General features: G+C 42.5%; 2 protein-coding genes across 5 annotated transcripts; one reads left to right on the forward strand and one right to left on the reverse strand.

Moving 5' to 3' along the window:
- The first annotated feature begins 555 nt into the window (after positions 1-555).
- On the forward strand, positions 556-5,136 carry LOC136451056 (uncharacterized). Of its 3 annotated transcripts, none has more exons than XM_066451797.1 (11): positions 557-1,138; positions 1,947-2,006; positions 2,093-2,260; positions 2,794-2,857; positions 3,307-3,590; positions 3,673-3,780; positions 3,887-3,920; positions 4,108-4,199; positions 4,532-4,588; positions 4,676-4,753; positions 4,852-5,136. In XM_066451797.1, exons 1-11 carry the CDS (start codon positions 935-937, stop codon positions 4,912-4,914), a joined length of 1,212 nt encoding a protein of 403 aa, XP_066307894.1. In that variant the 5' UTR covers positions 557-934; the 3' UTR covers positions 4,915-5,136. The 3 variants fall into 3 exon arrangements, with proteins under 3 accessions (XP_066307895.1, XP_066307894.1, XP_066307896.1); XM_066451799.1 differs by having other exon boundaries at positions 1,050-1,138; positions 2,158-2,260; positions 4,676-4,736; XM_066451798.1 differs by lacking the exon at positions 1,947-2,006 and having other exon boundaries at positions 556-1,138; positions 4,676-4,736.
- Positions 5,137-5,268: 132 nt separating this feature from the next.
- LOC136451057 (protein LAX PANICLE 2-like) lies at positions 5,269-16,519 on the reverse strand. 2 transcript variants are annotated; one of them, XM_066451800.1, is made up of 4 exons: positions 15,418-16,519; positions 14,182-14,232; positions 13,573-13,648; positions 5,269-5,709 (listed from the first exon to the last, which is right to left on the reverse strand). In XM_066451800.1, the coding sequence occupies exons 1-4, from the start codon at positions 16,059-16,061 to the stop codon at positions 5,509-5,511; spliced, it is 972 nt and encodes a 323-aa protein (XP_066307897.1). In that variant the 5' UTR covers positions 16,062-16,519; the 3' UTR covers positions 5,269-5,508. The 2 variants fall into 2 exon arrangements, with proteins under 2 accessions (XP_066307897.1, XP_066307898.1); XM_066451801.1 differs by lacking the exon at positions 5,269-5,709 and adding an exon at positions 12,511-13,346.
- Positions 16,520-19,281: the final 2,762 nt, after the last annotated feature.

Here is a 19,281-nt window from a genome sequence, read left to right on the forward strand (position 1 = left end):
TTTGTTGACCTGCTGCCTATGTTGTGAGCAACAGTTACCCGTACCGTTACTCTTTCTGTCGGAGTCGATCAATCTCAAATTTGATCAAATATATACACAAATATACTAATGTTTATGATATCAAATAAAAATTATTAGATTAATCGCACCATAGATTTTTATAGTAAATCTACAGAGATACAATTGTTAATATTATATTTTTATAAATTTAGTCAAACTTAAAATCGGTTGACTCATCGAAATACTGAGAATATTTAGGAACGAGGGAACTTAAATTTAGTCAAACTTAAAATTGGTTGACTCATCGAAATAGAAGAACTCAAATTTAGTCAAATTTAAAATTGTTATTAATATACTTGTTCTGGGATGAGGGAGTATACATAGATATATATATAGTAGAGCTAAAAGAGAACACATTTTTTTTCCCTCCGCGTGCGGTCCTGCACCATGCGTCCATCCCAGTGCCCCAAGTTGGGCCATCGAGACGTTATTGGGACGCAGAAATTCGTTTTATTGGGTTGGGCCGCTGGTGCATACCGGCCCGGGGTTATCCGGTGTGGTGTGGGACAGGGCTTCCCTTGTCAGGCGGAGCTCCCACTCCGCCACCGCCGCCTCCCGTTCGTTCAAGGTTCTCTCCCCGCCACCGCTCCGAGTCCCAACCTCCACCGACGGGGAGGCGTCCTCCAGTTGGGCCGGTTAGATTCATCGCCTTCCTTGTCGCTGGCCCTCGGCCTTTCCCTCTGCTGCGATGGGAGAAGCGAGTCGCGCACGCGCTCGGCCAACCAATTAAGCACGGGGCGGGGCCGTACGCAGGGGCGAGCACGAGGGCTCTCCGGCGAGAAGGCGCCGAGGCACGCGAGGCTCCCGCCGTACTGAGTTTGCAGTCCGGGGCGTAGCAGTTTTTTTGGCCCGGAGGTGTGGAAAGCGGAAAGCGATGGCTGCGCCGAGGAAGGGGACGGCGACGCCTCTGGGTGCCGTATTCTCGCCGGAGGAGACGAAGAGGGCTGTGGCGAGGGTATCCGAGTCCATCGCTGGCCGCCGCGCCGAGCTCGGGCGCCTCCACGGCTTCGTCGCCGACAACGCGGCCCTCGTCTCCCACGTCAACCGGCTCCCCGACGAACTCTCTCACGAAATCATGGTCCTTCCCTTTTCTCTCTCAAGTCTGAACTAGCAGCAATCTGTGTCTTCTTTTAGAGATAAACTTGGTAGCTCACCTGCAATTTTTCGATTTCCTCATTTTTTTAGGGTGACAAAAGTTTGTGGTGGACTGGTGGTAGTCTGAAAACTGAATTACTCCTTCCTAATTACTGGTACTAGTAATTTGTCTCATCCAGTCGTCCACTTCTAGGCATTGGACGTATTGTAGCTATACATAATGACTAATATGTTCAATGACATTCTCAATTGATTTCGGAGCCTGAGGAGAATCCTTTTGTGGTTCTGTAAGGAGTCATTGATTGCAGCATAGGGAAAATATAAGTTTCTATAAGGGTGTGTTTGGCTCCCGCCGCACATGCACGTCGCCACAGCTGCGGCCGCGCCATGAGTGCGGCGGACGAATCGTCTGCCACACATTTGGCAAGCTGTGGTGTAAAAAATGACCTGGAGCATGCGGCGGCTGCCAAACCTTTGGCGAGTTGCGGCGTGGGTGTTTGGCTGACACGGCATGCCACAGCTGCGGCCGCTCCGCGAGTGCGGCGGACGAATCGTCTGCCACACATTTGGCAAGCTGTGGCGTCAAAAATGATCTGGAGCATGCGGCGGCTGCCAAACCTTCGGCAAGTTGCGGCGTGGGTGTTTGCCCGACAGGCATGCCACACTTGCGGCGTGGCTACCTGCGGCGCGCTGTGGACGTGAGCCAAACACACCCTTAGTCCCACCTTGTGTGCTTTAAATAGTTTCCAACAAGATTTTTTTTTGTCTAAAAAAAGAACTATGCATTGCAGGTCCCCTTTGGTGGCGCTGCATTTTTCCCAGGACGTTTAATACACACAAATGAACTCTTGGTATGGTTTCTGCCGTGGAGCAGTTTTGATTTTTCAGTCTGTGTCAGCCCATCAATTTATTATTCATGGTTTGCATTGTGTTTTAGGTGCTTCTGGGTGAGGGGTACTATGCAGAGAGGTCTGCTAAGCAGACGACTGATATATTGCACAGGAGGGGGCAGGAATTGGAAGCTCAAGTGGAAGCAATGAAGGCGACTATTGCTGACCTTGAAGCTGAGGCGAAATTCTTTGAGTCCACTGCCACTGAGGCTTCAGTAAGGCTCCTCTCTTATTGGTTTTGTATATATGACATACGAGTAATGCTAGACTAGCGTTTTACTCGGTGACGCCGTGACGGTAATCATCATATCAATTCCCTCGATGACCCTTGGTAAGGGGAAAAGAAAAAATGGTTAGTGAATAATTACATATTTTTATTGACATTGAGACACATCAATTGCAGTTATTGTGTTTCAGTATGCAGACAAATTTAGCACCATAACCTTCTTATAGATTATTGAGAGTGCTCATCAGTTTTTGCTCATGTGCTAAATCGCACCCCTGGAAAATACTATACTGCTTACAGATACTTAATACAAGCGATGATCTGACTATAAGCAGTGTGTTAGGGTATAACAATATATAGCATTGTAGACTTTATACTATCTGAGGTGCTTCTATTATTGATCAGTTCACTGCATTTTGTCTTAGCAGAAGCCAGTAATATTTCCATCTTGGTGTTTCACCCTTAAGTATTCGTGTGCACACTTGCATTTAATTTAATGCTTAACTATGTTAATGTGGGCAGGAGGGTCTTGTTGAAATCAGGGAAGAGTATGATGAGGACACAGAGACGAATGCAACAAAATCAGGTAACCATCTGGAGTTTCCTTTTAATTATCTAATGTCAGTAAAGGCTTTGTTGTTGTTGTTAAGTTGTTATCTAATAGCTATAAACTAATATGCTCTTATCTTGTCTTCACGATTTGTTTTCCATTCTTATGAGTTCTTAATACTCCTATTTTTTTTCTGCAGTATGTCTATCACCACTTTGTTTTAAATCCTTCTTGAATGTTAAAATATTATTGTTTAGCAATCCTGGTTTGGTAAAGTTTAACTGATCTTCCAGCAAGTTGATCTGTCACTGTTTCATTCCTCCATCTTGTACTTTTTTTTAATGTATGTTTAGGCATGACTTGATGACTTGTTGTTCTGGTGAAATTATTGCTCTTCCCGGTACAATCTTTGTGCTTACATATGTAGCAACTAATCTGAATCTTCTACTTTCACATGACTTCTTTTTTCTACCTGTTTACTTCAGTGGCTTCAATTGCTACTGAGGTTATGTCCGATAAAGATAGGGAACATGCTCGAATCATGGCAAGGTTAGATGAACTCGAAAGGGAAGAAAAGGAAGCTGGAAGTACTTCTGAAGATGGTGATGATGATGATGAAGACGATGGAGATGCTGGAACAAGTGAGGATGGTGAGGAAAATAAGGAATGTGGAAATGCTTTAAGTGATGGCAATGAGAACCACAGTTCTGGTTTTGGCGCTTCATTTTCTGGAAGTGGTGGCAATGATAGGAGTCATGGGAATATCAAGGTACTTGTTTCTCAAGCTAATCTGACCTATGATAGTTTTGTTCATTTGCTGGAATTATTTATTTTAATCCTCGTACTAATAGCTGAAGAGTGCACTGAAGAAGCCTGGAGGAGATGAAATGCTAAGAGGCATTTCTCATACACCATCATCAGCCCATACATCTCATCCAGTATTTCCTGGCCAAACTTCTGTATGTTCTTTATCCTTCTTTGTCTACCTTCTGCATTGTCTTTGAATGAACTGCTTATTATCCGTGTAAATTTGTTCGGTCACAACATTGTATTTCTTATTCGCAGATAACAAATTCTGATGTCCGAGTTCACACTAAAGGTTAGTTCAGCTCTTGGTTGGAGACAACTTACTTGTTGCATAATAGAATTGACACCTTCGTTGTGTATTGTTGCTGGAGATGGAACTGAACCTGATTCTCTTGGTGCTTCATCTGCTTTTTTATAAGTGTATAGAATTATGTACCATACTGCTGATTTATGTGTTAACCCACACGTTGTACTTGCAGCTGTTTCTTTTGAAGACGACAAATATGTAGTTAGTTCGTCAAAGTCTCCTCCCTTGCTACTGGATTCAATACAGTCTGATCCTGAGCTCAAGGTACCTTTGGCTTTACTTCTTACAGAACTTCTTTGTTCGTTCCTTTGCCTGCATTAGCCTCTCAGCAAGGGCTTCAACGGTGAACTTGAGCACTAACATTATTGTACATGAAAAAACAAGAGTACCGGTTCTCATGAAAGAATTTAAGTAACTTTAGAGTTAAAGAGTTAAGACAGAAATACCCCATGCTGCAATTATGTTTATTTGTCATTTGGATGTACACAGCTCTACTGTCTAAACATCCCCTGTCTCCACTAACATATGTATGTCATAGTTTACTGTTACCCCGTTGCTTCAATCATGATTATTTATATTTATTTTTATATTTGCAGAATTCTTCAGACCCCACTCCACGTCGTGACCGAAAGATAATATCAAGTGGGCGAAAGGTCGTCTTCTTGTACTCTGTTTGATGTTACTGGCACACCGTTTGAACTTGCTCCTGTGCTTAGCTTAATGACTTATTCTGTCAGCAGGCCTTTACAGGATCTATCATTGAGCATGACGACAATCTTTCAACCATTCAACCTTCTGTGGGTAATTCGTTGGCAAAAGTAAGATGTTTTTTTTCCCTCTTCTTCTGAACTTCGACTGGTACAGTGTAAATCCACATCGATCTCTTCTCTTACTACTTTCCTGAACGTTTTGACAGCCTGGTACTTCTGCTTCTTCAAGGCCCATGTCAAGATTCAAGATGCAGAAAGGAGGGCGGTGAGTCTCGACACACGACACTAGGGCGGATCTTTGGTGGCTGATAGATGCATCTGGGACAATCATGATAAGTGGTAGTGTGGATACTGTGACCCGTTCAAATAGTTTGTACGAGCTGAGCACCTGGAAACTAGACATCTTGTGGTGGAGCGATTGTCCTCTGCGGACTGTGGAACGCACCTTCAGTGAAACTGTTTGGGGAACATGTAATGTTCAGTTAAATTCAGTTTAGTGGTTGGTGGCGGATCTCTTTCAGAATCCTACGTATATGCAGGATGCAAATCTTTCAGCCGAAAAGGTGTCGAAGGATTATATTCTCTGAATTAATTGAATTTAAGTGAAAACAATGCTGCTGAAGGTTGATGACAGTTTACGGAGACTAAAGGTGGATAAGGGAATTCATGGAAAATGAAGCAAAGAAGGAAACGATGAGGGTTTGGTTGGTCGGTTAGCACGGGACGTCCAAGCATCGCATCAGTTAGCCATGCATCACAGTCAGTTAATCTCAGATCAGCAGGGGCATTGGATGCATTGGTAAAAATAAAAGAAAGAAAAAGAAAACCAAAGAACCCTGTCGGCCAATAAGTTATTAGGTTAATTACAGATTGAGTGGTGCTAGCTTGCTGTTCCTACTTGTGCTGTAACAGAGTGTCATGACATGGTCAGTAGCAGCTGATGAGCACCGCGAAGTCAGGTCGGCTTCTTCTTCCCTCGGCGCCGTGGAGCACCAGATTGTCTCCCTCACGTATTTCACCAGCAGCAAGGGAGGAAGAACCTGCCCTCTGCATGTCAGCTCCACCTGCCATTTTTATATTGTTTCATTCAGGGGTAATCGTCACAATCAGCTATAAGATCGAGTAAAATGTACACACACACACACACCCAGTATAAAACAGAACTATATGTAATACTGAAAAACTAGAATGCTCCATGCATTGTTAAATTATAAAATAAATACATATGTGTTAAACTATATTTTTTTAATAATGGCCAGGTTAACATTAATTCTTGCCATGTGTTTGATGTGGTGGGATGATGTTGGATGTGACGTACACACACATACATACTGTATGTCGCTAGCGATCTAGCTACGTGTACGGCGGCTCTATGACATACGTACCCTGTTCATTGATGCTGAAATTTAGCTCATGCTGATATTTATGCTGAGATGTTGTGAGAGAAAAACACTGTTTCATAGCTAAAAAGCAGTTCCAAGTAAGCTAAGCGAGCAGGGAACGTAAGCGTGATGGCATAGAGACGTGTGCATGCGGACGGGTAGCTTACAGTAGTCCACACTAGACAGTGTAGCTAGCAGCAAGACGACATGGAATTTGACGATAATTTGATGGGTATATTGCGTGTCGCCGTCAGTTTGCCTTTGTGTTGTGGTGCAGCCATCCATCCATGTGCAGTACGATAATAATGTCCTCATCAGCATGCAACCTCTGCACCATGGAGAGCTGCTACGCTGGTGGCTGGTGCTTGTGTCTCGAGAGACAGAGAGTGCGCTGCCACACATGCAGGCATGCAGCACGCGCGCTCGCTCTCCGGCCGGCCTTACCGTAGAAACCACTGCAAAGCCATGGCATGGGCAGGCATGCCGGCGGCGGTGCGGCCAAAAGTTGCTTTCCTGCTGGTATTCTACATATTCCCTTCTCGAATCGAGTCGTTGCCGTAAAACTTTACCGTATTTGTTTGGTTTTCTATAAACGTGCGTTACGCCATCTATTTCAATATGTCCTGAAATCAGACTCCATGTTATATTTAGATGTATGCTATTCTAACGTCTATAAACACAAATCTAAGTTCGGGCTATAGACTGGACAACAAGCCAATTAAAACTTTTATCTTCAATTCATTCATAAAATTAAATAGGATTTTTATGCTCGAGTGAGTGAGCGAGTGAGTGGAGGGGCATGGATTGGAAGAGAGAGCGCGAAGCACAAATATTTAGGAGAGAGATTTTTTTTCACTTTAATATTAGATATATAGATATGCACACTATATATAATAATTGTGCTAATAAAGATCCAGAAACGGAGACGTCTTGCAGAAAAAAGCATGCATACTAGACCATATTTGGATTCAGCTTGCTAATAGTTACAACTAAAAATTAACAAGAGTGGATTCAAATATACCAATACTAATAGTTAGCGACTCGGTCAGATAATATTAATTTAGCTAGGGTAAAACTAAAGTGACTATAATTTAAACCCAAGGGTCTATTGTATATTGATTCAACCATAAATAAGCTCAGGATGGATGGATCCTTCCTATATAGCCCTCTAAAGTACCAAAGTAGAACAAAGCTTGCACACTTAGGTGATTGGATTTCGTAAAATCTCGACTTGACGTGAGTGCTCAGTATTCCTTTTGAATTTATCTTATGACTTAACTACACTTGCGCTACGTCTATATTGTGATCAAAAGAAGCACAACAAAGCTTACTCGATCTGCTCTTAACCGGTCGGTTACTTCGAAAAGCCAAAGTGCGGTGGAAGATAAAGGAAAAAAACGCATATACTACATAGAATACACTCTATGTAGCCATGTAGGGTGTGGGGGGTGGGGAGGTGTTGGTGACTGACATGCACGGGACCACACTACTGCCTATGTGTGCGAAGGTACGTGATCAACAGTGACAGTCTAGTCAGTGGATCGATCCCCTGTGGGCTATAGCGAGTCGTGGCGTGGACCAGCTCAGCTGGATCCATTGGCTATCGTCGCCGGCCTACTAGCTAGCTGGGTCGTGGATCGTACACACGTGCGGCGCGTGCGATCGAGAGGGTTAGCGCACACGTACACGCGTGCGTACGAACCCATCAGTCGATCCAGGCCGTGATCGCGTGCATGCATAATGCTTTGCTGTCACTCTGTCAGCAACATGCATGCATGCAGCTTTTTTATTTTATTTTATAAGGGTCATGTGCAGTTTGGAACTGAGTGAGAGTACACATGAGTCTCTCTCAAAAATAGTTGTATCAACGAACTATCCACTTGATGTTTAATTGCAACCAAATGTGTACTTTAATTGATCTTGTAAGTTATAGTACTTAATTAGCATTCTGTTCGTTTTGGCTTGTTTAACTTGTTTCAGTCAACAAACAGTATTTTTCTCTCACGCCAAATTAGTCAGCAGTACTTTCAGCCATGGCTTATAAGCCACCAAATGAACAGACCGTAGAATTCATGCTGTGTGCAGTGTTTTTAACCTGAAACTGAAATAATGTTGTGTTCTCGAGCGAGCATTCAACAATTCGAGGGATATAGAGGCGCGCTTGCGTGCCTCTGCATCATGTGCGGCTGACGCGCGCGCGTTATCATTGCACTTATACATAGAGTGTTTTGGCTGGTACAGATTATTTACTGTTTATGCTAAAAAATATTGTTTATATTAGAATATTGTGAGAAAAAAAATACTATTCTAATTAAAAAAATAAGCCGAACAAGCGAGCTTCTTTACCCGCCGAACACAGGTCCGCGCGACCTCTCTGGCTCTCTGCTCGATCTCTCGATGATATGCATGTTGCTTTGGATCTCGTCTTATGTTTATTTAGTCATCGTATGCTACTGCTGTTACTACCTTTGTCCCAACGTGCCAATTAAAGTGATTCATGTTTAACTAAGTTTTTAATAAATAATATGCACATTTATAGCTCTAAATCAATTTATTATAAAAATATATTTCGTAACTAATCTAATGATATTTATTTTATATTATAAATATTTATATTTTTTTATTTTATCTATAATTAGTTAAATTTAATATACTAAAACGTGACACTGTTTCAGAATTGCATTCTTCCCGGAGGGTGTACTATGTATATGTATATATAGTAGTGCTTGTGTTTCCGTGAGATGTGACTATATATGTGACCAACTACTAATCACTAGTATACGGGGGTGTTTGGTTTCACGGACTAAATTTTAGTCCATGTCACATCGAACGTTCGAATGTTAATTAGGAGGACTAAACATGAGTTAATTATAAAACTAATTACACAGATGGAGACTAATTTACGAGACGAATTTATTAAGCCTAATTAACCCATCATTAGCACAAATTTATTGTAGCACCACATTGTCAAATTATGGACTAATTAGGCTTAAAAAATTCGTCTCGCAAATTAGGCCCTCTTTGGCACGGCTCATCTAGCGGCTTCTCGAGCGGCTTTTGATGAAGCCGTGCCAAACGACACTCTGCAAAACAGCTTGCGCCTAGAAGCCGGAGAGAAGTCGTTCGGTAGCTTACACAGGGGAGGGCAAGCCAAAAAATGTGGCTTCCCCCAGCTTCTTCCTCACCTGCGCGTTGCTTTTCCATCCTTGTCTCCGGGCCTGCTCTCCTCCTCGGCGCCCGCGCGCCAACGGCCACCTCCCTGCGCCGTCGGCCTCCTCCTCCCCCGCCGCCGACCTCCTGCTCCTCCCCGCGCGCCTCCGTCTCCTCCACCACGGTCGTCGGTCTCCTGCTCCGCCCCGCCACCGGCCTCCTGCTCCGCCCCGCCGGCCTCTAGCTCCGCCCCACCGCCGGCCTCCAGCTTTGCCCCACCGCCGGCCTCCAGCTCTGCCCCACCGCCGTCTTTCAGCTCCGCCCCACCGTCGGCATCCTGCTCCGACCAGCGCGCCTCGCCTCCGCCCCTGGTTCCTCCCCCGCGGCCAGCCTCCTGCTTCGCTGCGCCGCGCCCCGCCGGGATAAGGCCGGGAAGGGAGAGGCTGATTGGATAAGGAGAGAGGAGGGGAAAAGAAAAGGAGAGAAGGAAAGATAAATAAAAAGTGAAAGAAAAAGAAAAGGAAAATGAAGAGAAAAAAGAAAAGGAAAAGAGAGAAGAAAATATAAGGGTATTTTGGACATTTGACATCTTCTTTACATTCTAAAAAGTTAGGAGAAGCCGTTTTGCCAAACGTTTTCGTACAAAATAAGTCAGAGCCAGAAAAAACTACTTTTCCATAGGAGCCAGAGCCAGAGCTATTTTTTCACGAGCCAGAACCGTGCCAAACGGACTCTTAGTCACAATCTGTGTAATTAATTATTTTTTAGTCTATATTTAATACTCTATGCATATGTCCAAATATCCGATGGGACATGAATTAAAATTCGATCTAAGGAACCAAACATGCCCTATACTAGATGGATCCCTTCAAGCTTTTCCCTACATATGTACGGCCGGAGTACTACAGAATGACAAAGCGTAGCTTGGCTATGGACCAGAGCCAGCTAGCTACGGAGCTACGGCATCGGCACACGCTCCTACGCGTGCCGCGTGCAGCATACTCCCTAGCTAGTACGCCTTCTGTTGGCCGCCGTCTATCTAGGTACAGTGGGCGCCCCTGTCGTCTATCTAGGTACAGGAGGGAGAGATGTAACGTAACGTGGTTAGATATACCATGCACATACAGCAAAGCGGCGCCCTACCGTATTATATACTCCCTCCCTCAGTTATTTTTTTCTTAAAGAAAAAATAATGCTAAGCCAAATGATTTAAAACTTAACTAAATTTTATATACAAAAATACCAATATTTATGATATTTTTAAAACACACGTATTTGAAGTCGTATATGCTAAATTTCTCTTCTATAAATAAAATTATTAGTTAAACTTAAAATAGTACGACTCTAATTTGATCAAACTTACCATTGCATCTTCTTGCAGCCTATTCGCTTGCTCGTAAACGATCGTAAATTTCCAGCCGGGATTAGTGTTTTTCTCTCACACTAAATCAGCCAGTAATAAATAATCCACGATCGTTTACGGCCTCTCGAACAGGCCGTTGGTTGGGACGGATTGAATTAAGGTAGTACGTATATACTAATAACTACGGACATACCTGTCCTAATGTGTACTGGAGGTAGAGGTACTACCCTATACGGAGTATTAGCTAGGATTAATATACGTATACCGTATATATATGTACCTCGATCCGGGCCATAGGTAGTCCCGTTTCGATACATGATACCAAACTACTCCGTAATATATACTGTCTGATTACGGAAGCATGACGATCAGGTGACGGGCATCGCCACTCCGTCACCATGATGTATGCGTCGCATTCAAATGCAATTCAAGTCCCATCGTCGTCCCTCCGATCAGGTCAAAAGAAGCAAGGTACGGTTTGGATTGGATCGCATCGCAGGAAAAATTAATTCCATTAGGAATATATATTATTGGTAAATAGTACGACATATATATAGGGTGACCACATCTGTTCACGTTCATCTTCGATTGATGATTTGATGTAATTAATTGTATATGATCAATAGTTTTTTTTTATAAAAAAATTATTCCTACAAATAGAACCCTTTTAATTTCTCAAAGAAAACATAGCATGCATTTTTTGTATTGTTTATTTGTTATTAGTTCGGTACTTATAGCTAGTATTATAAACAGTAATAAATCACGCACAAACAAAACTTCATCATCTATCGTCCCGTTCGCTTGGCTTATAAGCCGTCTTTTCTCGGCCAATGAATAATATTTTTCTTTCACAATAAATCAGCCAACAACACTTTTAGCTATGGCTTATCAGTCACGCGAACAGGGCATATATTATGTTTTCCGTGAATAATTAATTAATTTAGCAGTGAGGGCTGTACTTGTGTGTGAATGCATGGTAGTGGCTTGGATGCATCGCATGCGTGTCCAATGCAAAGCGCGCGAATGGTGGTGCCAGCATATGCATGCACGATAGAAATGCATGCATGCGCTCAGTCGTTGCAGACATGCATGCACATGGCCACACGCGCGCCCTCGGGACGATCCCCTCGTCACGCTGTCATGCTCATCAACAGATCCATCGACGACGACGCCGACGACTGCTTCATGCTATTGCTAGCTGCAACTGCAAACCGTGCAGCGTCGCGCATGCATGCATGCATGCGCGACTACTGACCTACTCAAAATAAAGGTTTCAATATTCGATCGATACTGCCTCCCTCCCCCTCCCTTTTTTTTTCTGATGATGATCGATAATTGATGAAGAGGAACCGATCGACAGCAATGCAAATAGTTTAGATCACTCTTTGGTGAGTCTGCTGCAGTGCGCCCTCGAATCTGTCTTGATGTTTTTTTCCTAAAAAAACATATGTCTTGATGGTTGTAATTTCATCTACGCCATCTTAATAAAAAGACGTGCCAAAGCACGGCCGCAAAAAAATTCAAATGCATGTCAGTTTAGCCTTCTTAATGTTTGTTTCTCCAAATATATAGGTAGTTCCATAACTTCTATGCATCTTTACGTATCATTCTCTTCCTTGCCTAGCTCTATCTACTCAGAGTCCATTTGGATCCAGTAAAATTAGTTGCAGAATCCAAACGGGGTCTACCTATTAGCTAGCGTAGTTATATTTTCCTATAGCTAGCAGCTACCAAGTAACAAGTACTTTGTCCGCGCTAAATTGTAAGTCATTATGATTATTTTTATAAGCTTTTACTATACTAGACATAATGTATATCTACATGCATAACAAAAGGTGTGTATCTTGAAAAACAAGAACGACTCACAGTTTAGCTAGAAATGGTACCATTCCCCAAAACATGAATGATTCAACTTTCAGAATACATAATCCTTGCGTGCATGTAAAACAGCCTACATTTGGATCAGAGGCAGTATATAACGTGTGTGGCACTTGTATTTATTTGGGCGAGAACATGCATCTTAAGTCAAATACGGAGTATTAATGTATACAGAATTAGGAGGAGCAAACAAGCATATAGGGACTAATAAAGCCAGTAGCAGCAGCAGGTCGTTCAACCCATCACGTCGGCATCAGACGATCAATAATCAAGCTGGCCTATAGCCTGATGATTTAGAGATGATTAAGTGCATCGAAAATGATCTGAACCCGATCGGAGTTGTTAATATGTTAATTGGTGCAGATGAATTAAGTTGGCAGCAAGTCGTTGATCAGTTATCATCACAATAAGCAAGCACATTTGCACAGCAGCTACACTAATAGACACTTCAACAGTTAGCCTCTTTCATTATTGAATTTGACCCAGGTGCATGCCTCATTACTTTTACTGAACACTCATCCATTTCTAATTTCTTTACAGCTCTCTTATAAGTCTGTATCATATAATGAGACATTTCCAGTGTCAGTTTCACCTTCGTTTGCACACATGTACTACTGTGATTAAAAAAACTCGGGTAATTAACCTGCGTTGTTCCATGTGCAGTGTAGTAGGGCCGGACTAATAGAGATTAGCCCACCACACACGTCCTATATTACCTAAGCGTATATAATGATATTAAAATGTGCGTATATATATAACTATACACTATACATATATAGAGCTCATGATGTGGGCCTCTTACCTGCTATTCCTTTGTCTACTTGTTCCAAACCAGCAAAAAGAGATCCCGGCCTGTACGTACGCTTAGGTATAATGTTTCTTTCATGATTCCAACAAGTGCACGCCAATTCATAGATTATATGCAGTGCTGCAAAGCAAATTCAACCGAGTGCTTAGCACTGTTCGCTATTGATCGCTCTACCGACATATCCTTCTCTCCAACATTGTTATTCGATCGTTCGTTCGACTTGTCAAAAAACTTGATAATTTGATTCCTCGACGGAATAAAGACAAGCACGACTACTACGTATGCTTCACAAAACACTCAACACTTATGAATGGTCGATATCCAAGTGATGTATAGATGTACGTACCTGATGATGAGACCGCGCGATGCCTAGCTTCTCGGCCAAATACTTCATCACCACCTCCACCTTCATGTTGCTGTCCCTGCGTGGAAAATCAGTTTGAAATGCATATTTGAGAGGGCCATGGACCTTTCAATTCATAGTGGTCGTTGCAACATGAAACACAGCTAATAACTTCTCCTCATTGTCATTGGATTTGGATGGGATGGCTACTACTCCTGCACTGCGTGTAGCTACTATGTGACATCTAGAAAACTGAAAGACTAGCTACTGGCTAGATACGTCTTTGATCAGACAACAACAGAACAATGAGAGCCACATTCCAGATACACACACATTTATACATCTAGTATAACACTGCTGTCATGCATTTAATTTAAGTTTGGGAATTAATACATAATTATTGTAACAGTGACTTATTGTACTTTTTTTCTAAGCTAGTTTCACATTTATCTATATATATTGGATATATGATTAACATCCAATATTACAATCAAACAGCAGGTCAGCCCCTATTCCATCCAATAGTCACAAAAGTTGGCTTATAGTTAAGTGTGGAGACCAGACTTGTTAATCATAAAATAGAACAAAAAATTGAAGAGTTTAGAAAATTACTTGATTCTTAGGTAGCTCTTTGCTATCTGAGGCAAAATAGGCTCTCTAATTCTGCAAGCATGAAAAGAAGAATATTTAATGAGTACCTGCAGAGTTCCACGCGGCATGAATAAGAACAACACTAAAAATCTAAACAGTATATGCTCATGTATATACTGGCCTTGAAATTGCAGTATATTATCAGATGGATTTAGTTACACTTATACATCACCTAATGTGATAAAACGTAGGGATATATGCATATGTATGTGCATACTATATTATATGCATGTACATAAGGATGAAAACGGACGGAATCGAACGGAGAACTCCTCAACCGTTTTCTACTTTTACATTTGAATACGAAAACGAAAACGAAAGCGGACAAACCGAACACGAAAACGAACACGAACTTACGGAATATCGAGAATTTCGAAAACGAAACAATTCGAGCGGAATTATATCGAACACGGTCGGTATACGAAAACTCAATACGGAATACCGACCCGTAGACCAAGTGCATGACTAAGTGCATACATGATCAAGTTCAAGTGCATATAATAATTAACAAGTGCATATTATAGAAACATGAACTCGAACTGAGTCAGAATAATTTTATTAATCTTTTTAGAATAGATGTAGTATTTTATTTTAAAGATTTATTTAGATTTTTCTTTTGAGTAACAAAGATTTATTCGGCTGATGCAAAAACTATCAAATGATTGACTTTGCAGGTGGGGGTTAAACCGATGAGCTTGATGGGCTATGGCCCAGGTGGGCTTTCGTGTAGATGCTGCCGGTTTCCTGACATGTAGCACCATCTCATGAGGTGAAGAGAGACGAGGCTGAGCGCCGTCTATAAGAGAGGGCAGCTGGCCACCAGTAGAAAGAACACAGCTGCGTGGTGAACAACCTGTAATTGGGCTGTATGACCTGTGCAGTTGGCCAAATTCGGTTTAAACCGAATTTTCAATTCGGAATATTTCAAATTAAAAGTAGAAAAGTAGAAAACGATCGGAAAAATGTCTAAACCGTTTTCTACTTTTACATTTGAAATACGAAACATCTGAAATGCGAAAGCGAAAACGGTAAAGTCGGACAAGAAAATGCGGATTCGATCGGATTAAATATAAAAAAACGATGCGGTTCGGTTCGGGATATTTCCGTTCCGTTTTCATCCTTACATGTACAGCAGTGATTTTTTTTGGAAGCAATATAGGAGTAAATTAAGTTGTGGACTTGTATGCGTGCACTTACTGGTTGGGAGCTGCCTGAAGCGTCAGCCACAACCCGGGCGTCTCGGTTCGTCGCGGCGGGCTAATGACTCTTATGGTATCGCCGCCGGAGCACCTGAACGGAGGCATGAACGGCAAGAACGGCGCCGACATGGACCCGCTAGCTGCCGCCGCGGGTCGATACCGTCCGCGGCCGCCGCCGTAGGACTGGTGGTAGCTCCTGAGCGGCAGCGGGAACAACGGCGGCCTCATCCTGGCGTTCCGCTTGTCGTAGGCGAAAAGGTCCAACGCCATGGGAGCCGGCGGGGCTGGAGCCGGAGCCGGATCCGTGCTGTTGTTGTCGCTGGAGGAGGAGGCGGAGGACGACGACGACGCCGCGGCGGCGGTCAGGCCTAGCTGGAGCCAGTCTCCTTCGTCGTTTCCTGCGCCGGCGCCGCCCGGGGAGCTCGTGCCGGGCCCGGCCGCTGCGGCCGGCTCGTCATCGTCTGCCATGGCCAGAAGCCGAGGGGATCTTGACGGCTTGCTTTGGTCCTGCTGCCGCGCAGACGCCGCCGAGGCCTCCAATTGGGCGGCGATGCCGACGTAGTACTGGCCGGGGTGGTAGCACGACCTGCTGCGGCTGCTCTTGCCGTCATGGTGCAACAGGTTCCTAGTTGTTGGGACCATGGCGGCGACAACGTGATGCTGCTGCTGCTGCTACTGACCTCGACCGTGTGGTACGTATCATGTCTCGATCGACGGACGGATGGATTGACAGATCTCTAGCTACAGCTCCTCATGGATCGTGCGGTGCCTCTCATATCTCAATCACCTCCTGCACCACGGCTGCTAGACGAGTGCAAAAAAGCTAACTTGTTGCATGTATGGATGGATGATCGAAGAAGCAGAGATGCATACATATGTCTGTGGAGGAGTCAGAATCAGAAGGAAAGAAGGCAAATCAAGAAGCTAGCTAGCTGAAGAGAAATGGCGTGGAAGGGAGGAGGAAGAAGAGGATTCTGAATCCTCGCTTTTCTCCTATTGGGGAGCAAGCCAAGCCAAGCCAAGGGAGAGCTAGAGGGAGGAGAGATGAGGGTGGCCTCACTTTCCCTTTGGTCTCGACTCGAGCCTGCAGGAAGCCTGTGGCCAAGAGAGATAGTACTTGCTTGCTGAGGCCAGAGGACTGGAGGAGAGAGGAAACAAATTAAGAAAATGACTGTGTATAAATAAATCTATTATATATTCATAGCTGTGATGAATACTTTTGTTTATATATGCTCTATTATCTCTCTCCAATCTCTGTCACTTGTGATTTATCAGTACGTACGTCAACTGAGTCTCTAATATGCACATGCTTCTAACCATTTTACTTTTCAGGTGATGGATGGCTATTAAAATGTATAAATTTGATGTGGAAGTACTTACCGCAAATCTACTAATAATATCATCATCTGACGTGAAACCTTCTTACTTATTTTTCTAGTACGTAGTTGCTGAAAGTTTAAATGTGTTCGCATTCAGGACAACATCTACTTATGTATATGTAGCGTGTGCTTTGTACTACTACAAATGAAGAATTATATTGCTTTAAGGTTGTGCATGCCATGGTCTTGTTGTAGAAATCGATCCCTCTGGGATGGGATTGGTGGACTATGGAGGCTGGAGAAGAAGAAAAAACCATGATGCTGCTGTGCGAACAAAGGTACGTAGCCATAGGCTTCAGAGGGAGAGTATTTCAGAATAAGAAGAACGGTAGGAGAGATGGGAGCAAGTGAACTGTCGTGTACGTTGAGGTGACAGCATGGCAACTCCACTATCCTAACTTACTAATCTCTAGACACCTAGTTCCTAAATCCGTGACCAAAGCCCAGGTGAAGCTTTTCACCACCCTTAAGCAACTGCATCCTTCCCCTTTAATTTTCATTTTTTTTCTATTGACATACTCCACGTAATTACTTATACTTGAACAATGGCATAATAATATAATAAGAGAGGCATTTGATACCTCTATATGTTGTTATGATCCTGTTCAAGGTAATTAGACGCTGCCATGTCTCTGTCCCTGCTGATACCAGCTACCTCTGGTCACTTCGCAAGATTCCAAGTCTGATCGGATACCTTAATCTTCTGATGCCAAGTCTGATCAGAACATTTATTCATATCAGTCGTCTATCACAAAATAAAGATATTACATACATATACATGGATAAAAGTAGCTCAATGTTTTGATGGAAAAGAGCATACAACTTTTTGGGAAGCATATGATGCATGCTAAAAATGTGTTTTCTTATATAAATACTCTCACACACCAACCCTCTTATTCCATCAGTCTTAACTAATATGATTACATAAATGTGTATTGGTAAAAACATATATATATATATATATATATATATATATATATATATATATATATATATATATATATATATATATATATATATATATATATATATATGGTGCTGTTTGATAATAAGTACATGATCATTTGATTATAGTGCACGCCCACTAAAAAGCAGAAATGACATCAGTGACATGTATCCTAAGAAAAGAAATGTAACCAACCTAGGAGGAACGATGCAATTTTTCATTAAAAAGAAAATATGCATCCAAATTCGAGTTAAAGAGAAATGGACCTAGGTGGTGGGTGCATGACCAGTTGACCACACCTCCCACCCAATCGACTGATCTAGGCTCACTTCCTCACATGTATCCTAAGCATCGGTGATCATGTCAATATTTCTTATGCATTACTAAATTTTGTTTATGAAGAAAATGTTAGCTTCTAACATGATTACAATAGATTTAAATATTCTAACATGTTTCGTTTTCAAGTACTGGTTTACCAGATAACTAATTACTCTACCATGGCATTCTGTTCATTCAACATTCACATATATGCAAAGGAAATGGATCATTAGAAAAAAAATTACAGAAATTATATGCATGTTACCCAATTTCCATAATTCTCTGAATGAGCTGTACTGAGTCTCATATATGTATTCTTAAAAAAAAAAGATATGCATATTCCTGTACCACCTGCATGCATTTTACATTATTAATTGAGCTCCAGTTGATTCCTCCTCCACTCATTTTGGTTTGACTAATGGTAGCTCACTACTCTAAGGTGATGGGCACTACTTATTAATTACATGGAATCATTACATCAACTTGACCATCAGCCTGTTCGGTTGGCTGGTTCGTGAAGAAGTACTGCTGGCTGGTTTGTGTAAGAGAAAAATACTGTTCTGACTGGAAATTTACGATCGTTTACGACAAGCCACAGCCAAACGAACAGGCTGCATATAGTATAATAAGTATCTTCAAGAGTTAATGCATGATCCACAGCAGGCCATCAGCTGGGTACTTGGTTGTCAATCATTGCAGGTGAGGCCATCACGTAATGCAGGAACAGATTAAAGAAAAAACAATTTTCCAACTAAACAAAGATCAAGGGATTGCATGCACCCATGCATAGGCCATCTGATGGCTCGAGTCCTCCAGCACGTAGACGACATATCTACTATAGTATCAGCCTCATGGTTCATGACGAGGACAAAAGTACAAAACTACTCTCTGTCCTAGACTACTGCCAGAGCTTCACAACAAAACAATAGTTTATTTACCACATGAACAAAAAACAACTGTGCTAGCACAATGACAACTGCATTTGCTGCGCGTTTCACCAGTTTGTTATGGAGTCCTTTAAGGGAGCACCTAAAATTTGTGAGATCATTCTCCAAGCTGCATCATCGACATTGCCATCACGACGTAGATACACGCTTTGTAACTTTATACAATATGCAGGACGTATCAATTCAAAACCAAGAAATGCGCTGTTCATCGGCTCGATCTGAGTTAATCTCAACACTCATACAATTATTAAACAGTGCCCATTGTGTAATAT

Source organism: Miscanthus floridulus, chromosome 5 (assembly GCF_019320115.1).
Source record: "Miscanthus floridulus cultivar M001 chromosome 5, ASM1932011v1, whole genome shotgun sequence".
In the NCBI taxonomy this organism is placed as follows: domain Eukaryota; kingdom Viridiplantae; phylum Streptophyta; class Magnoliopsida; order Poales; family Poaceae; genus Miscanthus; species Miscanthus floridulus.

What these genes read in the sequence shown, in the direction of transcription:
- LOC136451056 (XM_066451797.1), top strand. Translation starts at nt 935, where the DNA reads ATGGCTGCGCCGAGGAAGGGGACGGCGACGCCTCTGGGTGCCGTATTC. An exon ending in GACGAATGCAACAAAATCAG is followed by an intron (nt 2,858 to 3,306) that starts GTAACCATCTGG and finishes TGTTTACTTCAG; the next exon opens with TGGCTTCAATTGCTACTGAG. An exon ending in TAATATCAAGTGGGCGAAAG is followed by an intron (nt 4,589 to 4,675) that starts GTCGTCTTCTTG and finishes TTCTGTCAGCAG; the next exon opens with GCCTTTACAGGATCTATCAT.
- LOC136451057 (XM_066451800.1), bottom strand. Translation starts at nt 16,061, where the DNA reads ATGGTCCCAACAACTAGGAACCTGTTGCACCATGACGGCAAGAGCAGC. An exon ending in AAGAGCTACCTAAGAATCAA is followed by an intron (nt 13,649 to 14,181) that starts GTAATTTTCTAA and finishes TTTTCCACGCAG; the next exon opens with GGACAGCAACATGAAGGTGG. An exon ending in TCGCGCGGTCTCATCATCAG is followed by an intron (nt 5,710 to 13,572) that starts GTACGTACATCT and finishes TAAAAATGGCAG; the next exon opens with GTGGAGCTGACATGCAGAGG.